The 25,143-nt window shown below is 37.0% G+C and overlaps 1 protein-coding gene across 1 annotated transcript in view; it reads left to right on the top strand.

Annotated features, from left to right (window-relative positions):
• pth1r (parathyroid hormone 1 receptor) overlaps positions 1–25,143 on the top strand; it is a 100,008-nt gene that overhangs the window by 62,149 nt on the left and 12,716 nt on the right. The window contains exons 3-5 of the mRNA XM_048162835.1: positions 11,247–11,357; positions 13,617–13,735; positions 19,244–19,338. Coding sequence (XP_048018792.1) covers positions 11,247–11,357; positions 13,617–13,735; positions 19,244–19,338 — 325 coding nt within the window. The remainder of the gene's footprint in view (positions 1–11,246; positions 11,358–13,616; positions 13,736–19,243; positions 19,339–25,143) is intronic.

The raw sequence follows: 25,143 nt of genomic DNA on the forward strand, positions 1-25,143 counted from the left end.
GGACAGTCCATTTGGAAATTTTGGAGTGTATGGAAACGTTTTTCAAAAACAAATGAAACCTATTTGGTTTTCAGCCTAAAAAAGATTTTTCATTTTCATCATCTTAGACATCCTTGTTTGTTTATGACCTTTTCGTGTGTATTTCTTTCTGTTCTGAAATGACTGGCTCTTGTTGTTTTGCAAGGTCTTTTGAAGCAGGTCACATCATCATATCAGAGCAATCCCAACAGTATTATACAATTTTGCAGCATCTGGGATTGTAACAGCATTTAGCATGTAGTCTGTCAGCCTCAATGAGTAACACTGCACATTTCCTGTGTTTAGGCGAGTATGGTGGCTCATGGTGGTTGTCACCTCACAGCAAGAAGGTCTGCTTTAAGACTGAGCCAGATGGCCTTTCTGTGTGGTGTTTGCATGTTTTCCCTGTCTGGGCATGGGTTTCTTCAGGGTGCTCTGGTTTCCCAAATCCAAAGCCATGCAGCACAGGTGAACTGGAGAACATTTTGGAAAACGCATACCAATACATACAAATCACTTCAGTTTCCAGGCAAAATGAGCACTAGAGGCAATAAAACACCAACATCTTTCATTCCTTTTCACACAAATTATGATTACAAGGGCAGATTATCGATTAATAAAGACTTTATGACCTCAGAACACTTGCACCATAGTACATGATTTTTAACAAATACATTGGCTATGTTTACATGCACCCAAATAATCCATTTGTAATCAGATTGACGGCTCAATCGGATTGAAAAACGTTCATGTAAACACCTTAATCGATCCGATTGAGCTCGATCTGAATGAAATTTCGATCGGATTGGAAGGGTGGTTTATTCCTTTTCTAATCCGATCCAACAGCAAAATATTACCATGTAAACACTTGAATCCGACTACTTTCTCAGTCGTATTGAAAAGTCTCTGGGGCACATGCGTAGTGCAATGTTGACACGCATTACGCAGTGTGCAAGTTCACATTCACATCTTTAGTTGTAAAGATATATGCCAACAGGCAGTGGCGTATGTATCCCTTCGTCATTATATTGTAAATCTTTGTTTTAAAACAAGAAGGGGAGCCGATGGATATCACACAAGAAGCAATGTGCAAACTTTGCACAAGAGTTATGCCGGTGAAAAAGTCTCAACCTCGGTCAGTATTCACTACAGAAAGTGAAAGTAAAAAGTGACAGAGCTGTCTGACGCTGCATTAACGGAGCGTATTCTCTCAGAGAGACAAATTTCAACATAAAATGCTGATAATGGTATATAATTATCTTTATTTCTCTTGTGGCCGTAAATAGGTTGTTGTTGTTGTTTTTAAAGTCAGTGCTTGAAGTAAAGCTGTGCTTAATTTTCATTGATGACAATATTATAGCCTACACACTTAATAATTTTATAGCCCTATAATTCATTGTATAGGCTAAGACCTAAAAAAATGTAAATCATTTTCAAATATAGCAAATAGCCTAATCTTATATTATCCTCAGAGCACGTCAGTTATGCAGTGATGCGCTATGAAATTATTGCGGGGCAAATTTATTATAATATTAATTTAATATTGAAAGAAAAAGCCTAACCTAATAGTAATGTAACAAGCCTACATTAATTGGAAATGCCAAATCCTCTTAATATTGCCAAGATTTGATGCTTTTGACAATATCTCTGGCTATCGTCGATACATGATCATGGTCTGTTGACGTAACCCGGGTTACCGCATGTGTGATGGATATGACGTCACACGCAGAGCGCGTGCGCAAAAGTTTTAATCGGAATGTATATAAAACACATATAAACGGATATCTGAATCAGATTACCATGTTTAGAGTACATGTAAACAGATCTGCAGTCGGATTCACTTCATTCGGATTGACGAAATTTGGTGCATGTAAACGTAGCCATTTTGACGCTTGCATCACATAATCAGCTCCATATGTGTGACTTTTCTGATTTAGTAAACTTGCTCAGTAGCTCACCTGGTACACTTGAAATGCGAGTCACGATAAAAGAGCTCAAAGTAGAATCAAACTAAAAATGCATGGTTGCTTCAGCAAATTTGTTTTTGTTAGCTCTATCACTGGTTTATTGTAGGTGGTACATTATTTTCAAAAGTGACATTTAATTTCCAAACTGCTGTGACACATACAACAACCAGCATAATAAAATGTCACCAGATTCACATTCATCTGTTTCAAATGAAATTGAACATGCTTTTTGTGCCACTCACTGCCAATGGACATTTCACTTGTAAAGTGTCGCAGACGTTGTGTGTGTGTCGCCCTGTGATGGACTCCAGCATCACTGCAACCCTACATAACACAAACAGTTTGGAAATTGGATGGATGCATTTCCTTTCCCTTTTGTCTCTAATTCGAATTTTACACTAACCACTCATCGCTGTCTTCCTCTCCGTCGCCGTCAAAGCAATTCTCAACGTTCTCTTGCTTGTGTGAGGTATTGCCAAAGACAGTTCTGGCCCTAGTACAATAAATGCATGTCATAGCACATTAAGGAGATTTCCTACAGTAAAAACAAGTCTATTTTCAAGTATTCACCATCAAAAGGAAACGGCTTGCCGCTACATCCCTCCGTCTTGCTGACACGGGGATTGATTCAGCAATGTCTTCTGCTTTCGCCCCTGACCATGTCTTTTGTGAGACCACCCTTGACGTTTTTATGCTGCAGTTTATGTGGCGCTCTCCACTAACCGTTGAGCCAACTATTATTAGACCATTGCATCGTCGTGTTTGCTCAGCAAATAGTTAGCTGAGTCGGTTTATCTATTCTAGTCCAGGCTGGAGGTGGCAGAGCCCAACCTCAAGTCAAGGCTGGGCCTCAGAGCGCTCTGCACTGCAGAGCTTTTATTTGTTATTATTGCACGTTTGTGCTTCGGTTAAGACCAAGTCTCCATGGCGGGGCATGAACAAGGTTCCCATTGAAAGAGACACTGAGGTTTCGGCCTGGGTCGCACAGTGCCGGGATGTGGCTTCCACAAGCCCTGAGACTCTCTGGCCTGTGTGTGAAAATAGCCTGACGCTCAAACCTTGCGGTTGGGTGTAAAATAACACCACCAGATTGCTATAAAAGCTTTCATATATCAAAACCCCGGCACAATTCATGCCAGCCGCTCCGAATCTCATGTGAGAAGGGGGCAAGAAGATAAATATTATTCAGAAACCCCAAATGACATCATCAATACCCACAACCTCATCAGATATGTTTATAGCTTCCTCGTAACCTTGGATGTTGGGAAATTATATGTGACGATTGTGTGTGGAGCTATATCTGAAACCAGAAGGCTATTGGAGGTGGTCTGCGGCTTAATGCTCTATATGTAAGATGAAAACCTCGGCATTTGGCTATTGTTGTTTTGGAAATGTGAAACACACATGGCACATTCCCTCCAGGACGAGCGACCTGCAAAACAGGCCTGTTGTCTGAAACTCGCCTTTAATTACATTCGCAAAAATTGACAAGCTGGTCTCCAGGCATATAAAATGTGCTCCATCATACGCTTTGATTTTCCCTCTGAAAATCTTTAATTACAGGCATAGGAAAATAATGGATCTGCAGTAAAGCCATACGCTGAGATTTATCCTCAACTAGTTATTTGTGGCAAGTTGGGGGCAGATGGTTTCAATAACAGCGACTGAAAGCAAAGCCAGAAATACTAGAGTTGCCAAGAAAACTTGGGGGGAAAAAAAAGAAAAGGCATTTCTGTCAGTCCTGTGGGGAGAGAGGAACTAAGAGTGAGACGATTCTCAACTCGAGCTTTATTTACTATAAATATCTAGTTCTGTCATGAAACTCTAGATGGCGCAGGCTAATAGGTCCTTAACGCAATCTGATCGTTATGACGTCATTTACAACACGGCGCAAGCTGATTGGTCTCTGTTGCATCTGCAGCCAATGAGCTGCTATTAACTAATAATTTGGTTCTGGGTTGTCTTTCTTTGAAATTTAACGTCTTAAGATAAGTGAACTTTATTATTCCAAATCACAAAACATTGCACTGTTTGAATTTATCAGTTTCTAAACGAAGCATTAATCATGTTTGATATTTAACAAGCTGTGCATGATGCAACGAGTGAAATTATAAACCATAAGCAAGCTAGCAAGAATATATGCTTTTGCGTTCAATGTCAAAAGCACTAAAAATATGGTAACATCTAAATTAAAACATCACTGAATCAACTTAAGTACATGAATTCATACCAACAAAATTTTTTTATGGGTTAATGAAGGCTAATGAAGACTAAACACTGCTTGAATAAGAACACGTTAAAAGTGAATGAATAGGCATCGCATGAGCTTATTGAGATGTTCATGCAGTGCAAATCTGTATGTATTTGCATATCAGATAATGAATTCTTTGCATACAGTGCTTTGTTTAGCATACAATGCTTAGATTTTTCAGCAGTGTCATGCAGGAAATACATAAAGAGCTAGAATATGTATTTGACCTTCAGATACTATAAACAAATGCATGTACAGATGGAGCATATAACAAGCCAGTGCGATTCTATTCACTGTGCCTGTAAAGAAGTATGAGTTTCACCTTAAGTTACTTAAAGAATTCAAGGAGTTCGATCATGCATGAGAAACAATATCATTAATATACTAATGGAGAACACTGAGTAATGCGTAGAGTGAAAAAATGCAATTTGAGTTCAAATTTAGTTTCTTAAGAATGCAAATGGAAGAATAATGCTGTTGCTTATGAAGACTGAGTAACTAAACTTCTATGAATGAGAATATTGAGTTTTAGTGAACTTGGAAAGAGAATGAATTCACTCGTGTAATTAGAATCAGTTCACATGATTAACTGGACTAAGCAATTCTAAGCGTGTATAGCTTTAATGAAAGATTGTCTCTTCGGGAACCATTGACGTCACCTTGTTTTGGAAGGAACATTTACATCTCTTAAATATTCATGATGAAACCTAAAACTATTACAACTTCAAATATTATATTTAAGTGACTTTTTTATGACAACAGAGCAGCAGCATGTAAACAACGCAACCAGACAATATGGCATGCTTATTTCTGGTAAAGGCAGTGCTGTAAAAGTTGCTAGACTAGATGCATAGAAAAATATTAGCTTCTTTTGTAATAATGACCCCTGGTTTCACAGACAAGGCTTAAACTTAGTCACAAAGTAAAATGCTCTGGCATATCTTAAAATATGTCAATGCCATTGTTTTGTCTCAAGATGCACACCAGTATTTATTTTTTATTTTTTTCTAAGGCGTTTATAAAAGCTACTTAAATGTCCTAGTTGAATTAAGGCCTAATCCTGGATTAATCTAAGCCCTGTCTGTAAAACCGGGTGTATATATACTAATTTAAGCTTAGATTGATAACAGGCAAGGGTCATAACAGGACAGGGCAATGCAAGACGAACTCAACTAACAAGTAAGCCTACAAAACGTGTGGCACTAAACAATCAGGCCAAGAGAAAAGGAAGTACAAAATATTGAGGAAAGCACACAAGGATCAGCTTCATGCATTCTTTCTTTATCAACACTTCAATGTGGGCAATTTGTATTAAAAAAAAAAAAAAAAAAAAAAAAAACATTTTCAACAAAAAGTTGAGAAAATCTTGTTTTTGTCAAAGACATTGTCTAGATGGGATTCAGAAGGATGATCAAAACAGATGGAGTAGATCGAGTCCATCAACACCCCCACAACTTCACAGTCGTTTCATCTTCATGAGTTCGACATTTCATTCAGTAACGTTAGGCAGTTTTGATTTATGTGCTGTTTAATGTTTGATGATCACATTAGCTTACTTGTGATGATTCTGTCACTAGTTTTTGCTTTTTCTTCTTCACTTGTTTTTGCAACCGGAGATGCTGTACTCTTTCAGAAGATGTACAACAGTGCCCCCTACCGTATAACAGTGAATACATGGATTGACTGAAAAATTCTGTCAGTGGCGGGGAAAGAGTTAAAGAGGCCATATAACGCCCTTTTAACAAAGTCTTGATTTTGTTTATGCCTCTACTAGAACAGATTTTCATGCATGAATGTTTAAAAAACACACCATTTTTCCCATATTCTCCATTGTTGCAGCTCCTCTCTTTCCAGTCTGTCAGTAACGCTCTGTTTAGTTCATGTCTCTATGAAGAACCTCCTTCTGAAAAGGAATGGGGGGGCTTCCTTATTTAAATGAGGAATATTGTGACGTGTTCGTTCCCAGAAGAAAACTCAAGACTACAATGGAGGCGTTTCAGGGAGTTCAGAAACAGTGACACTGATATTATATAGAATAACTCCCTTTGTACCTTTGCAGACTTTTTTCACGGTCAAACAGCAACATTACACACTAAAGAAAGCTGAACTTCTATGTAAATACTATGTACTAATATTTTGTTTCTTTTATATTGTGCACTTACTGTTTTTACATTGCACATATCTAAAAATGCCTGCATGTAATTACAGCTGCAATTAATTGCTGTATTGACATCTGTAATTAAACTGTTGACTTTCCCTTATTTAATTAGAGCTGTAATTAATTTCTGTATTGACATCTATAATTACACTGTTGACCTTCCCTTATACCTTAACCCACCCTTAAACCTACCCACACCACCAAACCTGTCCTAACCTTACCCGTATCCACCTCAACAGCAGCACAAGTGTTTTATAATACAAAATCAACACAATAAGTACATTGCAACTAACTGTTGTTTATTTATTTTGATGCAAGTACATAGTAATTAAAGGCACCTAATATAAAGTGGGACCAAACAATTAACAAAAGAAGCAATGTGTTCTCTTCAGTCATTTATTATTCAGACTCATTCAAAACTTTGTCATTGATATATTTCCAGATATTTCAGTTCTTTGTCAAAAGTGGCCATTTTTAATTTTTCATACAAGAACAGACTTTGAAATATTGTAGGTGGTCTATATCTACGCCTCATTCTTCTGTTCCTACACTATTTCATTTTCAAAGAGTTGAATGACATGAACCATTGTTACTAGCGCATGAATAGAAGCTGCTTTGTGCTCTTGGTGTCAGTTTGTCCTGAAGTGTGAAGTTTTAGCATGTCGTGAAACAAAGAAAGGAGGTATGATAAAAGTTTCCTGTGTGTTTTAGTTGTTTAAGCAACTAAAAGAGATTTATGCTCCACTTTTGAAGATGGTGTGCTATAGAAGATATTGTGACACTCGGGTGAAGTGAAATCCACCAAACTTGTAATTGCAAAAAGGTGTAGAAATGAAAATGGGATGATAAAACAAGGCTAATGTCATTATATTATTAACTTTTGTTTAACATTTTATTTATTATATAAGTGATATTATCAGCCGTTCACCATCTGACATTACTGTAAGTCTGTCACATGACCAAAATTGATAGAGGTGCAGAACAGAAAAAGGGAAAATGAAAAAATTGATAAACAGCATTTGATAGTCTTAACCTATAATTGTATCTCTGTAAGTATTGAAGTTAATCAACATTTAACGCTGTAGCCTGAGAGGACAAAGTGATTCAAGTTAATATCAGTTGATTTCCAAATATCTCAGTCAATAAAAAAAAAAAATAAAAAAAAAGCGAAATCACAGTTACATGCAACTAACCCAAACCCTAATCCTATTCCTAACCCTATAGTAAGTGCATGTAATTTATTATTACTCAGTACTCATGTATAATGAAACTGTAACAAGGACACCTTAAAATAAAGTGTAACCAAAATGTACTTATTGTGTATTAACATGATGTTCTGCGTAATTGTGCCAGATTCACATTTGCTGCTGTTGAAGTTGGGATATGGTCAACAGTATTATTACAAATCTTATTACAAGTATATATAATGTATGTGTCCTTGTTGCATGTTACATGTCTTTACCTATATAATTATAATTATATAATTATATAAATATATAATTACCTATGCATAATTACATGCAACTAACCCTAAACTAATCCCTAACCCTAAGTACATGTTATTAAGTAATGTTACTCAGTACTTAAATGTAATTACATTGTACCAAAGAAATCTAAAAATAAAGTGTAACCAAATGTAGTGTACTGTATGTATAATGTAATAAGATGTATGTAGAAGTATAATGTAGGACTTATTGAGAACTTTTGAAGAAAGAGGAACCTCGGAGAGGTCATGATTGTGTGCAAGGTATTTCACTCCTGAATGTCTCTAAAGCCCTGTTTATACCTGTGTTTTCATTGATCCGGAACAATGCTTAAAAACAGGTGTAAACAGGGGCTAAAAATGTTTTGAGCTTGTCCACATTCGACCACTTCCAGAGGTAGCCAAACACACATTCAGCCGGATTTCTTTCATAGTGTAGACACTAGGAGTGTAATGGTACATGTATTCATCCATACGGTTTGGTTCATGCAATCAGAGGATGAATACAGTCAGTCACAGGTGATCTACACTCCAATCCAGAAGGGGGCAACGCTGTTTGCTAACCACCACAACTTGAAAAAGCGCAGAAGAACAGATGATCTATGCATAAATATGTTTACATATAATCTCTCATCAGTGTTTTAACCAAAGACATCAATAAACAGCTTGAGAATAATATCTCACGCAGCTTTACATTTACCTCAGGCAAGTCATTTAGTGTCCACAGCATGTTAGTTCACTGGAGAAATGAACTCTAGAGGAGCATTTCACTAAATATTTGGCACTATATTAGCTTATACAGGTGCTGGTCATATAATTAGAATATCATCAAAAAGTTGATTTATTTTACTAATTCCATTCAAAAAGTGAAACTTGTATATTAAATTCATTCATTACACACAGACTGATATATTTCAAATGTTTATTTCTTTTAATTTTGATGATTATAACTGACAACTAAGAAAAATCCCAAATTCAGTATCTCAGAAAATTAGAATATTACTTAAGACCAATACAAAGAAAGGATTTATAGAAATCTTGGCCAACTGAAAAGTATGAACATGAAAAGTATGAGCATGTACAGCACTCAATACTTAGTTGGGGCTCCTTTTGCCTGAATTACTGCAGCAATGCGGTGTGGCATGGATTCGATCAGTCTGTGGCACCGCTCAGGTGTTATGAGAGCCCAGGTTGCTCTAATAGTGGCCTTCAGCTCTTCTGCATTGTTGGGTCTGGCATATCGCATCTTCCTCTTCACAGTACCCCATAGATTTTCTATGGGGTTAAGGTCAGGCGAGTTTGCTGGCCAATTAAGAACAGGGATACCATGGTCCTTAAACCAGGTACTGGTAGCTTTGGCACTGTGTGCAGGTGCCAAGTCCTGTTGGAAAATGAAATCTGCATCTCCATAAAGTTGGTCAGCAGCAGGAAGCATGAAGTGCTCTAAAACTTCCTGGTATACGGCTGCGTTGACCTTGGACCTCAGAAAATACAGTGGACCAACACCAGCAGATGACATGGCACCCCAAACCATCACTGACTGTGGAAACTTTACACTGGACCTCAAGCAACGTAGACTGTGTGCCTCTCCTCTCTTCCTCCAGACTCTGGGACCCTGATTTCCAAAGGAAATGCAAAATTTACTTTCATCAGAGAACATAACTTTGGACCACTCAGCAGCAGTCCAGTCCTTTTTGTCTTTAGCCCAGGTGAGATGCTTCTGACGCTGTCTGTTGTTCAAGAGTGGCTTGACACAAGGAATGCGACAGCTGAAACCCATGTCTTGCATATGTCTGTGCGTAGTGGTTCTTGAAGCACTGACTCCAGCTGCAGTCCACTCTTTGTGAATCTCCCCCACATTTTTGAATGGGTTTTGTTTCACAATCCTCTCCAGGGTGCGGTTATCCCTATTTCTTGTACACTTTTTTCTACCACATCTTTTCCTTCCCTTCACCTCTCTATTAATGTGCTTGGACACAGAGCTCTGTGAACAGCCAGCCTCATTTGCAATGACCTTTTGTGTCTTGCCCTCCTTGTGCAAGGTGTCAGTGGTCGTCTTTTGGACAACTGTCAAGTCAGCAGTCTAGACTGAGAGACCATTTAAAGGCCTTTTCAGGTGTTTTGAGTTAATTAGCTGATTAGAGTGTGGCACCAGGTGTCTTCGATATTGAACCTTTTCACAATATTCTAATTTTCTGAGATACTGAATTTGGGATTTTCCTTAGTCAGTTATAATCATCAAAATTAAAAGAAATAAACATTTGAAATATATCAGTCTGTATGTAATGAATGAATATCATATACAAGTTTCACTTTTTGAAAGGAATTAGTGAAATAAATCAACTTTTTGATGATATTCTAATTATATGACCAGCACCTGTATATTCATTATTTACTTTACCTGTTAGTGATGTCTAAATTATTTCATATATGTTTAAATAAATTTGTCATGGAACCAAGTTACGACAGTAACTGTATAAATGATTATATTTAAAAAATTAATTGGAGTAGAAAAAAATAATTGAAAAATAATTTTATAATTAGATTTAAAAGTTAATGCAAAACCTGCCTTATGTGCAATTTATAATTTCTATATATATATATGATTTAATAGTTCTGTTGTTAATAGTAACCTTTAATATTCTAATAATGTGCAAAAAAGGGGCTCCCTGTATATAGTTTTTTTATCCTTAAGAAAATATTAAATATATTTTAATTTATTTAAAGAGAGAGAGAGAGACCATTTGTTCAATAAACCACTGTCTAATGAAAAAATAATAATAAAAAAGAAGCAATTTTATGTTTAGTTAACTCGTACCGAACCGTGACTTCAATACCGAGGTACGTACCGAACCGTCATGTTTGTGTAACATTACACCCTTGGTAGACTCTCATGTGGTCAAACTTTGATGCATTTTACCAAAACATTACAGTTGAAAATGCTTCTTTCATTATACTTTTCATCTGCTTCCTTTTCACTCATAATCCGCATAACATGGGTTTGCGCATCAGATTACTTAAGTTAAACAGATTATAAATGTCATTTCAGGTTGACTTCAAACTACAAAAGTACATGCACGTAAAGGGCAGACAAGATAACAGTGCATTGAAAGATAGACAGCAGTTGATTGTTACAGTGTTTGACACATTCTGTTCTGTTCTGACTATATTGAGCAGAGAGAATAGTAGAGATTGTAGCCTTGTCATTCAGAAAGAGCATATCTAAATGTGTCCAAGTGTCAGAGAAGCTACATTCTCTCCTCTATAACTGTGCTCAAATTGCAGAGGAGGTTATTCATGTATTGCTGGAGTGGGTGGGTGGAGAGTGGAGTTCACTTTATCTAAATGTCAATCGTCTTTGTGTTGTAGAGGGTTACTGCTCGCCGGAGTGGGATGGCATCGTATGTTGGCCTGAGGGAGTTCCTGGAAGGATGGTGTCCACTGCCTGCCCAGAGTACATATATGACTTCAACCACAAAGGTGAGCCTGCAGCTGCTGACCTGTGGTTAACTGACACATGTCTGAAGCACATGGAGATCCCCTGACAATAATGAATAACCTCCAGTATACTCTTATTTGGAAGACACATTCTCCAGAATCTCTGCCTTTCTCCTCATACAGAGCATCATTGTTGAAGCTCACAATTCTTGTCACGTCTTTTAGACAAACATTCTGGGATATGTACATACATTTGTACATTCATAACAAGGTGTGTTTTCATAATGTATCATGTACCTAGACAGTGAACTGAAAACTAGCAGTGTGATTCCTAACTTCATTACATTTACATTTATTCTTTTAGCAGAAAGTGGCCAAGTGACGGACAAATAAGAATATTGTCAGCAAATAATCCAAGGGAGAAAACAATATAAAACGTGCTAACATTCCAAATTTTAAGAAAATACTAGAGTCGTGTTATTATTCGGCAGTGTTGGAGTAAACGCAGTGCATACAATGAATCAGACTAGTAAAATAGTCATTTCTATTTACAACTTCAAAAAAATTATTTTTTACAGTGTAGGGCTGTTGGTGAGTTTGTTCATTCGCTCATTCATTTCCTTGAATCAGTTAACACTGTTTGTTTCAAAGCATCATTTTTCAAATTCTGAAGAACGAGAAGAATCTGATTCAGAGTTTTGTTTTTATCACTCACAAAAGGTCACATGCATCTCTGTGATATGTTTCGTGATTTTAGCTTTAGGTAAATTCTGCTTATCAGCATGTAATGTTGTTTAGATATTATTAAAGGATTAGTTCACTTGGATTAGTCATCCAAGATGTTCATGTCTTTCTTTCTTCAGTCGAAAAGAAATGAAGGTTTTTGATGAAAACATTCCAGGATTTTTCTCCATATAGTGGACTTCACTGGGGTTCAACGGGTTGAGGGTCAAAATGTTTCATTGCAGCTTTAAAGAGCTCTAAATGATCCCAGACGAGGAATAAGTCTTATCTAGAGAAACCATCACTCATTTTCTAAAAAAAAAAATATATATATTTATATGCTTTTTAACCACAAATGCTCATCTTGCACTGCTCTGCAATGCTCTACGCATTACATTGGAAAAGTCATCATTGTTTTACCTTTTTTTTGTAAAGAGCGTTTGGCTTAATCTTTGCACGTTCACTTTGTAGACACTGAATCTGTACTTTCACCTACGTCACTCGTGACCTTTCCAACATGATTACGTCATGCATGGCTGATCGCAGAGCAGTGCAAGATGAGCATTTGTGGTTAAAAGTATACAAATTGTTTTTAGAAAATGACCAATGGTTTCTCTAGATAAGTCAAGTCAAATTTATTTATATAGCGCTTTTTACAATTGGTAATTGTTTCAAAGCAGCTAAGATAAGACTCTTATTCCTCGTCTGGGATCATGTAGAGCTCTTTGAAGCTGTACTGAAACTGACATTTGGACCTTCAACCCGTTGAACCCCATTGAAGTCCACTATATGGGGAAAAATCCTGGAATGTTTTCCTCAAAAACCATAATTTATTTTCGACTGAAGAAAGAAAGACATGAACATCTTGGATGACGTGGGGGTGAGTAAATTATCAAAAAAAAATTTCATTCAGAAGTGAACTAATCCTTTAATGAAAATAATAAAATATCTTTTCTTCTTTGTATTCTATCAGTGGAAAACCGTGTAAACAACATTGTTTTAAACTAGTTTTATGATTTGCATTAAACATTTTACCTCTGATTGGCTACAATGAGTATTTATAAACCACTTCAATGGAAATACATGATTAATATTGAACTAAATACCCTAAAAGGCTGAAAAATATACTGTTATACTGAATATTTTTATAGCTCTAAAACACACATACTTTTTAAATGCAAAAAGTACACATTACTTTCCACACTATTCCCTAACAGTGGAAATGAAAACCTAGAAACACATTTCAACTTGATTTGCTGCTTTCCAAACACAGAGGTTCCTAGCAAAATATGCCATGTACAATAGTGCTTTAGAGATGCATTAATTACAGTAGCTAGAGATCTGCATTCGAAAGCACTAATTGGACATCTTACTCAAATCTATCGGTTGTTTTTTTTATTGTATTCCTTTTATCAATAATTTAATCCATAAGTGTGCTGCTGTTTAATGCTAATGGGGCAAACATTGATTATTTCCTACACTTTAGCTCTATTCTGTCATTCTGATTGAGAAAATCAATATATGATTTTCCTGAAGACACGGATGCTTTGCTAGAGGATGTTTGTGCTGTGTCTCCAGGACATGCCTACCGGCGCTGCGACAACAACGGGACCTGGGAACTGGCTTCAAATAACAACAAAACCTGGGCTAACTACAGCGAGTGTGCCAAATTCCTCTACCCACCGGACCAAGAGAGGGTAAGACCTTTGACCTTACAGTATGCGACACGAGTGTGTCAGACCGACGCAGTTATCATTTTTACATCCAGTGCCACGTTGTTTAAATAGCAAATGCACTCATGCCTATCTGTTCGACCATGGGCAGGCTGCTGGTCTGAAAACGAGGTGTGTTCAGGTGCATTGTTGGCGTATTGCTGTTTTGAGGCAACTGACAACGTCTGCGCCATTTACCAACAAAAAGCTGCTCTAAAGTCAATGGCGCAGTATTTTTTATTTATTTTTTTGTTATTTAAAGAGTGTGTTAGTAATATGCGCCTGTAGGCAGGCACATTTAAAGGGAATGGGAGATGAGACTCTGATTGGTTTATTGCATGTTATGCCCAAAACACACCCATGACTCATTAAGAGACTAGGGACAACCCTTTTGGACCATACGCCTGTTGCGCAGACTATTTTTTCAGCAGTTAAACTAGCAATAGAGGATTCAGACGCGCCCTGAGCGCACCTGCGCCATGCGCTTTAGATCATGCACTTAGATCGTTAAAATATTGCTTAGAGTCTTATAATGCAGGATAATTAATCAATTTAAAAAAAAGCTATTATTCACCTGTATGTGCTTGAAGTCTTCAAAGTGAAATACCAACCCACTCCTGTACGTAATCATCAGACGATCTCTGTGAACTGTAAAATGCGTGACATAACAATAGATGGTGGTAAAGCACAATTTCAGGATGTGATCTAATAAGAAGACGCTGCGCTGCTTCAATGCATTGCAGGTTCATCAAAACATATGGTAGTTTTTAGTCACGTTACACCGCTACTTGCTGGAGAAAGTAGTTAGCTACTGGAAAAGCTACACTTGTTTTAAAAGCAACTGAGCTACTGTCAAAAAAAAATGCTGAAAAATGTAGTTAAGTTAGTTGCATCACTACATGTAGTTAGCTGCTCCACAACACTGTGTAGACGTTTCTTACATTTAGTTAAATGTTGGTACTCTTTACTCAAAACATGGCATGAAAATCTAACCAAAAAAACTGAGTGCAAACTGTCACTTTGATTAGATTCTATAGGTTTGTTTTACAGTGTATATAAGACATTTTAGCACTCGTGCGTCAAAAAATGCAAGACGCAGCACTCAGGAATGGTTTTAAAAAAGTGCAGTGCAGAACACGAGGGTCTCGAGACGCGCTTTTGAGATGTGATGCAATACCGCAAATAACAGAAATAGCCAAACAGATAGCTACAGTACTGTTTTTGACATTGAAAAAAAACAACATGCCAACAACATGCCATGCTCACAACGCTTGCCCCGCCTCCTGGATCATCTGATTGGTCCATTGTTTTAGAACTGACATTGATGAGCAGCGCCGCATGTAAAAGTTGACATAGGGCCTCAAAAATGTGGCGCTCATGTGCGAGATGCTGCAACAGACGTAAGCGCAACGGCCATACACATCCATCTAGCACGTGTTTACATAGAAAAACAATGGAAAAAAGTAGCGCATTGAAATGGAAAAATGCATTCTGTGTGAACAGCCCCTTACACTGTAACTTTTAGCTTAACTTAGTCAATGTTTTTAGTTACATCAACTCAATGATATTGAGTAAATTCTACATTTTTCAGTAAACTGAAACACTAGCACAGCTACAGTGCACTGTGAAGCAACACACACCATAGTCTTCAATCAGGCTTTACTCTTCAACACAATGGTAACCACAAATACCTACAGAAATAATATATATATGTGGATTGAACACAATGCAATTAAGTGTTGTGCAACAATTGTGTTGCTTTGGCTCGTTTTAAGTAATTTTTTTTTTTTCCCACTAGGCTACATTCATGCACTACTTCATTTGGCAGTAATTGCATGAGGTGTACACATATACATGTATTCATACATATTGCTTCATTGTGAATGAAGCACAGTGTATAATGAGGCAGGTCTACGCAGAGAGGAATGTCAATGTCTTCATTTAAATATTGAAAACGCAGCACAATTTCAGCACTGTCTGCGGGTGGTTAGTGAATAAGACACAGGTATCTGTGTTGACTTACCATGTGCAAAATTGATGCACCTATTTAGTAAATTCCGCCCTCAGTGTTTTCCACCTAATTGTTTGCATTTTGATTTGTTCCTCACACAAAGTTATCATGGCTTTGGAGTATAGCTTGGAACAACATGAGAGGAAATGACAGTATTTTAAAGTCAAACCACATTGTGTAGACACAGTTCATTAGTCATCAATGTTAACACTGAACTCTTTTGTTTGTTTAGCTTTGTTTAAATTCATTTCTCTCATCTGTGTGCTTTTCATTTTGGCGTAGACTGGCGAAAAGCTGAGCTGCGGGCAGAACTATTTACCATTTAGATGAGGAATGCACATAAACTGAACCCTCAGTGGAAAGAGTATTCCACTGCAAAGTCTGAATTGAATTTAATCAATGGAATCGTCATAATTAATGTAGTTCACCAAAACTTGTTGAACCTCTAGGTTACAGAACATCCCATCTAACAGGGAACGTTCTCACAAGGTTCTCTCAAAGTTACGAACAAATGTTTTTTTTTCCAATAATGTCGATAGAACATTCCTTCGAAGTTATCTGGTCTTTAATAATGTTCACAAAAACATTATTTATATATTGTTCATAGTACGTTTTTACCAGAAACATTTCAGCGGGACGTTTTCGTCTAACATTTTTTAATTTGTCTCAGAATGTTCAGGCAACATTCAAAAGTAACAGGTTTACGTTCACTAACTTAAAGGGTTAGTTCACACAAAAATGAAAATTATGTCATTAATGACTCACCCTCATGTCGTTCCAAACCCGTAAGACCTCCGTTCATCTTCAGAACACAGTTTAAGATATTTTAGATTTAGTCCGAGAGCTTTCTGTCCCTCCATTGAAAATGTATGTACGGTATACTGTCCATGTCCAGAAAGGTAATAAAAACATCATCAAAGTAGTCCATGTGACATCAGTGGGTTAGTTAGAATTTGTTGAAGCATCGAAAATACATTTTGGTCCAAAAATAACAAAAACTATGACTTTATTCAGCATTATGACAAATTGTTCTCATTACCAGTGTCCATATCATAGCAAAAAATAGTGGAACTATTTTAATGTTTTGTTTAACTATTTGAAAATAAAAATATTAGTCAAAGACAAAATCGATGAACAACAAAGAAACCCATAACACGTAATAGAATATGTGGCAGGTCTATTAGTTATTTCTGTCCCATCCAATGCTGGTTATCACCATGTCAATCAATATAATTTTGGATTCAATCCCGCATTTAAATAAGTTAATCGTTCCCAAAACTTTGCAGTGTGTATACTTAGCAGCATGAAAAACGTTCAAATTGCGAATGGGTTATAAACACATTTTCCTTTTTTAATCACTGCAGCTGTCAATCACTGTTGTGAAAACTCCTGTTATAATCAATGAAGCTGGCTACACTGCGCAATGAATCTCTTATTGACCTTATATTGCATCAAAATTATTAGTTAGCAAGTTACTGAATTTGGTAGCTGCTTACTAATTAACATTTTCTGCATACATTTGAGCATTAGCCAACTGCTGCAAGTGGCAACACAAGACTAAACATCATCATTGAAAATACTGTCAAAACTCAGCATTTCTGAACATCACACTTTCTGCAACTAACGGTAATTGTTTTTGAGCAGTAATAAACTTTTTGTTCTCAACTAAAGAAAAACCTAAGAACTTTTTAAAAAATAATTTTCAAGGACAACAGCAAGATTTTCCAGGACATTTTTCATTTTCTCTAATTTTCCATGTGTTTTCCAGGACTGGAAACTTTGTCATCAATTTTCCAGGTTTTCAAGGTTTTCCAGGATGAGTGGGAACCCTGTTAAAATAGTCCATGTGACTACAGCGGTTGAACCTTAATGTTATGAAAGGACGAGAATATTCAACAATTTGTTATATTCCCTGTCAGTCTCCTACACAGTTGATGTAGTGACAGTTTTAACAATGTCTTTAATACTTTTCTGGAACTTGAATGATGGTAATTACGTTGCTTTCTTTGGGGAATAAAAAAAAACGCAATCAGATTTCATCAAAAATATCTTAATTTGTGTTCTGAAGATGAACAAAGGTCTCAAGGGTTTGGAACGACATTAGTAATTAATGACAGAATTTTCATTTTTGGGTGAACTAAATTTGCCAAAATATACTACTAATTTGCCAAAATTCAGTTCAGACATTTTACACACGTTGCTCATATCTCATTTGTTCATTCATTAACAGGTCAGATAATCTCTGGATCAATTTATTCATATTCATAACAATTCTGTCACAAAGGTATAATTTGCTTTGTAGATTAGCCTTTCAGACACTCTTCTCAGATCCATGGATGCTCACTGCACCCTGATGTTCAAATATTCAAATATAGTTTCCAATTTTTTATTATTTTTTTACTATTTATCCTTTGAACTGTCACACCGTAGATTGAGAGTGGAGATCTATATATTGAGGTCATGCCTTTTTGCTTCCCATGTTTATATTTGATGAAGTCCCAAGAGCCACTTCTGTAGTTAATGAAAAATTCATCCATGCAAAATAAATGCAGCCACGATGGCTGGGTTTGGCCATCACCCCTCATGCTAAATGTTAACAGCTGGCAAATCTCTTGTTCTATCAGCCCCGGATTGCTCTCCTCTAATGCATGCCGCTGATCCAGCTATAGCTCAGTTAGTGCGGTCGCGATGTGAAGTCACTCGGCTGACTGCAGCCTGAAGTAATCTGAGTTGAAAGTGTGGCCGCTCACTGCTTAGCTTTTGTCAGGCCTCTGAACTTCAAGACAAACTGTTTTCACATGAGGCAGTGAGCAGACACCTTAGTCACAGGGTGTCAGCTTGCTCTCCAAATAAACATTTGTGTTTTTGACGGAAAAACTGCCAAAGGCAAAGATTCGGTTGGTAATTCCTTTACCAGCTCTGCTTTGGTTTACACACCAAAAGATGCAACTGCATGAGCTTTGAGTTTCAGCCCAAACAGAAATCAGACACTGCAGACATGAGTTTCATGTGATGTAAATAGTAGTAAACATAAAGAAACTGTGGGATTGTTTCAGCCAAGGTCAAAGTGGAAGAACAAATTAAATGGTTCCAGATTAGACTAGTCCAAGGAAAAGTCCTTGTAAATTAACAAGACGTTACATCAAAGGCTGCAGCACTGAGCACAGCTCATTACAGCCATGTCTGTTGAGCGCAAATGCAATAATCTCGCCATCGCAACTCAGTTTCTGCACTCTCGCGAACGCTTTCATCATAACACAGTGCAAACATAGTGAAAACAAGAGATTCATTATGCAGTGCAGACAACATTGTTGATCATAACGAGTTTTGGTGCAAACTCAAGTGAGCTGAAGTGATTGACTGCTTGCTTTCTGTAAAACATTTCATCACAATAAGGTGGACCACGTTCAAAATGTACTTGTCCTGTTCTGTTACTGGTGCTGTTATTGTTCTCACTCTCTTATTGTCGTCTTCATTCTCAGGAGGTTTTTGACAGACTTTACCTGATCTACACGGTGGGCTACTCCATCTCTCTGGGATCACTTATGGTGGCCACAGTCATCCTCGGATACTTTCGGTGAGAAAACCCATCCTTGTTTTCACAGAAAGGATTCATGAATCCCTTCACAAATGAGAAATCTTCAAAAAGCAATTTTAAGGGCCTTTTCCTCCTTCTGGGCATTGTGCAGAAAACAAGTTTGTGTGATTCTCGTATGATATTGTCTTGATATTTTACTCTTTTTTCTATTCTTTTTTGCTTTTCTCTTTGATCCATACAGTTTTTGCATAGATCTTGCTTACAACATGTCAGCGTGGCAGCATATCTGCAAGCTTTAACAATGTCAGCGTAACACAGCTATAATCTTTACAGAAAATTAAGTGATTTACAGCCATAAATTATGCATTTTTCAAACAAAGGCTGAGTAGTCATTTTGTGTTGATTTATAAAACAATTAAGTGATAAATAGATCTACAGTACACACACACTGCAGCTGCTCTTAGGCTACAATCTAATATAATGCACCATTTTTATATCACTTGATGCTAGTTTTATGGTATCCACATTTAGACATTGAGTTTTCTCCAGGAATCAATATTCCTCATTTAAATAATTCCCGCCCAAGGCTAACACAAAATAAAGGGGCGGGGCCTGGTTGAGTTCGTTAGTAGTGTGTTGAAACTGGCGTTTATGGTAAGAGGCGGGACATTTCCCAAACATGCGAAGTGCTTGACCAATCACAACACACTGGTCCAGCCGACCAATCAGAGCACATTATGCTTTTCAGAAGGAGGGGCTTCATAGAGACAGGAACTAAACAGAGCGTTACTGACAGACTGGGAAGAGAGGAGCTGAACAACGGAGAATATGAGGAAAATAATGTGATTTTTGAACATTCAAGCATTAAAACCTGTTCTAGTAGAGCCAAAAATTCAACACCAAGTAATCATGACTTTGTACAAGGGCATAATTGGGCCTCTTTGAATGACTTTGAATGTTTTTTTAGCAATTAATTGGAGTTGGTATGTGCTTTTTTCTCTTGAGGCATGAGCAGAGAACATTTTTGTCTAAATTATTCATTACTGAAATTGTCACTTGTCATTTGTGTATGAATGGCTTTACAAATGATTTACACAGAAATATGTTCTCCTCGTGATTCAAGAATGAGGCACAATTACTTTGAGGGGTTAATGTTTTTGAATTTGTGGAGAAACTATTAAAACCAAAGTAAAACTTTGTGTTCTGACTTGACTAAAGCGATCAGTTTTCCAAATGAACTGCATCAAATGAATGTTTTTCTAATAGTTCACCCAGTGTGTGTGCTGGCCCCTTTTCAATACTAAGACATATGAGTGCATTTATTACTTTTGCGTTCAATCGTTCCATTTTCATTACTAATTAATGCAAAGAGGTTCCCTTCGTTATTTATCCAGTGGGCTTATTCAAATAAAGGGTCGGGTCGTGTGCGGAACGAGCCGCTGACAGGCACCAGATTAGCTTGACTCGGCTCCAGTGCTCCGTGTTTTTAAGAGGCCTAGGCACCCGGAAATGCAGGTCAGGAAAATGACTTTAATAAGGGCTCGTTTGGGCTGCTGCTGAACCGCGGCCAGCCTTTCCATGCTCTGCACTCACAGTGTCAGCAGTATGGTCTCAGGTGCATGAGCGTTAGGACATCAGCCATGCAGTGCGGTGACTCTCAGACATTACCTCCAGTGTCTGAGGCATGCTCCGAGAAGCCAGATCTGCTCTCCGGAACCTCCCGATCAATCGTTCCCAGTGGGATGGTGGTTAAACAGCAGTTAGTCTAATGACGAGGAGGGAACCGATTCCACGCAGTCACCATAAACCTCTCCAGGAGGCAGAGGAATAACACAAATAAAAGGCTTCACATTTCAGTGTCTTTCTGAAGAAGGGACTGAATTGAACATTTGAACTGTTCGTTTTAGTAAGAAATGACACGTTTTGACGCAGCAATTGGAATGGATACTGATCATGCAAGAAAATGACAATTTTCAATTATATGGCTTTTGCAATAGAATTATGGCCACATAAGTTTATATGATAACAATCTTAAAATTTGGGCCAGTAAAGATATACATATCATTCAAATAAATGTATATTTTTCCGAACAAAAATATAGTTTGTAACAATCAGCTCCATATGTAACAATCGGCCCTATTGGTTGAGTTTACAATTTGTCTGTAATATTTTTTTTTCTTATTTTATTAGTATTATTATTATTGTTGTTATTATTGTGATTACATTTTGGATGTAGCTTTTTATGACCATTTTAGTGACTTTAGTTTTTGCCTCTGCATTTTTTTTTTAAATCCCTAATTTGAGACCACAATTTCTAAATGTAATTTATCCTAGAACTTTAAATCTACAATCACCAAATCAGGTCTGTTTAGCCCCCCTAGCAACGTCCTAGCAACCACTCAAACAGGCCTGGAAAATAATGGAAACAAATAAAACCTTAAAGTGTCCATTTCTATAGTCAATATAAATGTTTCTAGTTCTAGTGTTTATTTTGTCAACAAGTGTGTGATGTCTTAAAAAATAATTAAAATAAACAACAACCACAACAAAACATATGCAGTCATCTATGACTGTCACGATAACATATTTTCACTACATGATTATTTTGGCCAAAAGAATTTACAATAATAATATTATCACAATATCTATAGAAATTTTGAAAGAAAAAAAAGTCCAACACCATGGTAACTAAGCTTTAACAATACAACTAAGACGTCTCATTTAAGGCTATAGCAAACTAACTGCAGACAATGTCACCCACAAACTACGTGATTTTAGCCCTGATTTTCCGCTCAACAACAGTTAATTGAGATCACATATAAAAGCCCAAAATTGTTAGAGAGCCTCAGTAAATCTCAGAACACTCAGTAAATCATACCAGCAATCATAATCTTAGCTTTAAAAAATCACTGAAATTTGTGCACAATTTGCGGTGAATATCTGGTGTTGGACGAAAGCAACAAACACCCGCAATCATTACTGACCAGTGGAGGTTCTGAAACAGTTTTTGAAATTGTGCTCTTCTAGTACAAAATTGATCAGCCATTCTCATAAGTCGCTCTTGTTTGCTTTTGATTGCTGTCTGTGTTGAACGAAGGGGCATTTTGGTGCAGACATTCCTGTGCTCTCTTAGTTGACGTCAATACAGGATCTGTTTGAGACAAAAGTGGCCTATGATGTCAGACATCCAATGTGATCTCATGAATAAACATGCATGTTTGGTTCAAGCACCTGTATGTTTTGCACAATAGCACATGTTGGTAACATCTACAACATAAACATTTTATGCATGAACAGCTTTAGAAACGTAAAAAGTTTATTCAGCATTTTATGTTATTGAATACTGAATTCTTTAAACAAATGATAAGATTTTAAGGTCACATTTACATCATTAATTTAATTTTGTTATGTGTGATTTCTGGTGCTATATTTAACTTTATCACAAAAGATATCCCATTATTTTAAGCAAGCCTGAATATTTATGTTAATTTTAACACTCATTATTTAATAATTACTTCATTCTTTTTTTAATTATGACTTTGTTTGCTGTGGGACAGCTATTAACCATAAAATGCACCATGAATGGATTTTTGCTTTATTCCAAGACTTTTGAAGCTGTAAAATCATTATGCATAGATACAGTGGCATGAAAAAGTATGTGAACCCCTTGCAGAATCTGTGAAAATGAGAATTATTTTAATAAAATAAGAGGGATAGTAAAAAATGCATGTTATTTTTTATTTAGTACTGTCCTGAGTAAGATATTTTACATAAAAGATGTTTGCATTTAGTTCACAAGACAAAACAATAGCTGAATTTATTAAAATAACCCCATTCATAAGTATGTGAACCATTGATTCTCAATACTGTGTGTGGTTACCTGATGATCCACGACTGTTTGTGTGTTTTGTGATGGTTGTTCATGAGTCTCTTGTTTGTCCTGAGCAGTTAAACTGAGCTCTGTTCTTCAGAAAAATCCTCCAGCTCCTGCAGATTGTTCAGTTTTCCAGCATTTTTGCATATTTTAACCCTTTCCAGCAGTGACTGTATGATTTTCAGATCCATATTTTCACACTGAGGACAATTGAGGGACTCAAACACAACTATTAGAAAAGGTTCAAACATTCACTGATGCTCCAGAAGGAAACAAGGAGCCGAGGGGTGAAAACTTTTGAATTTAAAGATCAAGGTAAATTGTACTTAATTTTTCTGCCGGGAAACATGCAAGTATCTTCTGTTGTTTCCGAAGGGCAGTACTAAATGAAAAATCAATGGTTCACATACTTATGAATGGGGTTATTTTAATAAATTCAGCTATTGTTTTGTCTTGTGAACTAAATGCAAACATCTTTTATGTAAAATATCTTACTCAGGACAGTACTAAACAAAAAATAACATGCATTTTTTATTATCCCTCTTATTTTATTAAAATTATTCTCATTTTCACAGATTCTGCAAGGGGTTCACATACTTTTTCATGCCACTGTATGTGGTCTCATTCGTAGTCCAATTCAAACATTGCATTCACATAACTATTCCAAATTGTCGGCTCAAGCAATTTATGACACAGTTTTCAGCAGTAATGTCAAATCTCACTGGGCGAATTTCAGTGGGAAGTGAGCATCCCCTAAGCATCCACTCCAAAGGGCAGAGTCTTTGAAGTAGGAGCAGGGCAGTTGTCTCAATTTTGGAAATCTGGAACACACTTGGCAATGGGAGCAATAAAATGAAACTTTGAATGTGACCACGACAAAGCGTAGTGGCCTCCATTATCCCGTTAGCTGTACTTATTTACTTCGATAGACCCTGCAGGTAGTCATATTTAGCACTAAATCACCTTATTTATTACCTAAAAAACTTATTTTAACTACAACATGTAGCCTTCACTGTTGGCCTTGATGATTTGATTTGTTCACTTTCGTTCAGATTGATTCCACCCATTAAAATGCTTGTTAGCACCACTACATTGAGCTCAAATCCTCATGTTTCCATTACTGTAAAACCTTGTCTCGCTCTTTCAGATAAATCTGATGGCTCCTGGTTGTTTTGTTATATTATACACACTTTTAGTTATAATCAAACCACTATTCAAGCATGTATTGAATCTGGGGCTGCTGGTCATTTTATCAATGCTGCCATTATCCACAAATTAGCCACTGGTACTGTGCCATGTGTTCCTCCTTTGTCTGTCACAGCGTTTATGGGTGAGCATGCTCTGACTCACAAGTAACCCAGCCAGTTAATTTGTCAGACCTTTACATAACAAAAAGATTCAGCTATTCAGCATGTCATCACCTGGAGGTTGGGAGAGATCCCGAAGTGGAGTGCAACCTGCCTCTTCGCCTGCATGAAAGCTGTTTACTCCATGCCATGCCTCTTACCAGTCAGATATCAGGACTTTCTTATGGTGTTTAACTTGCCAAGGCCACTGAACTTTTTCCTCATATCATCCCCACAACAGTGCCATTGATCTGTTGACTGGTGCTCAATCTCCTAAGATTAAAGGCTACCCCCTGTTGTTGCCCGAGACCAAGGCGATGGAGAATTGTGGCATTGCATTTGGGCTTCATCTACTACCTCACTTGCTGCTGTTTTTTTTTTCTTTGTGGAGAGAAAGGATAGTAATCTCTGGCCATGTATTGACTACAGAGTACTCAATGCCATAACTTTAAAGTTCCCATACTCCCTGCCTCTGGTAATAGCATCAACAGAACAGATAAGTGAGGTCACATTTTCTCTAAGCTCGATCACCGCGGTGTCAATAATCTCATCCGTATCCACAGTGAGGAAGAATGAAAGACTGCCTTTATCAGCTTGGGAAATTCTGAATACAAAGTGATGCCT

This window comes from Megalobrama amblycephala, linkage group LG17 (assembly GCF_018812025.1).
Source record: "Megalobrama amblycephala isolate DHTTF-2021 linkage group LG17, ASM1881202v1, whole genome shotgun sequence".
Taxonomy (NCBI): domain Eukaryota; kingdom Metazoa; phylum Chordata; class Actinopteri; order Cypriniformes; family Xenocyprididae; genus Megalobrama; species Megalobrama amblycephala.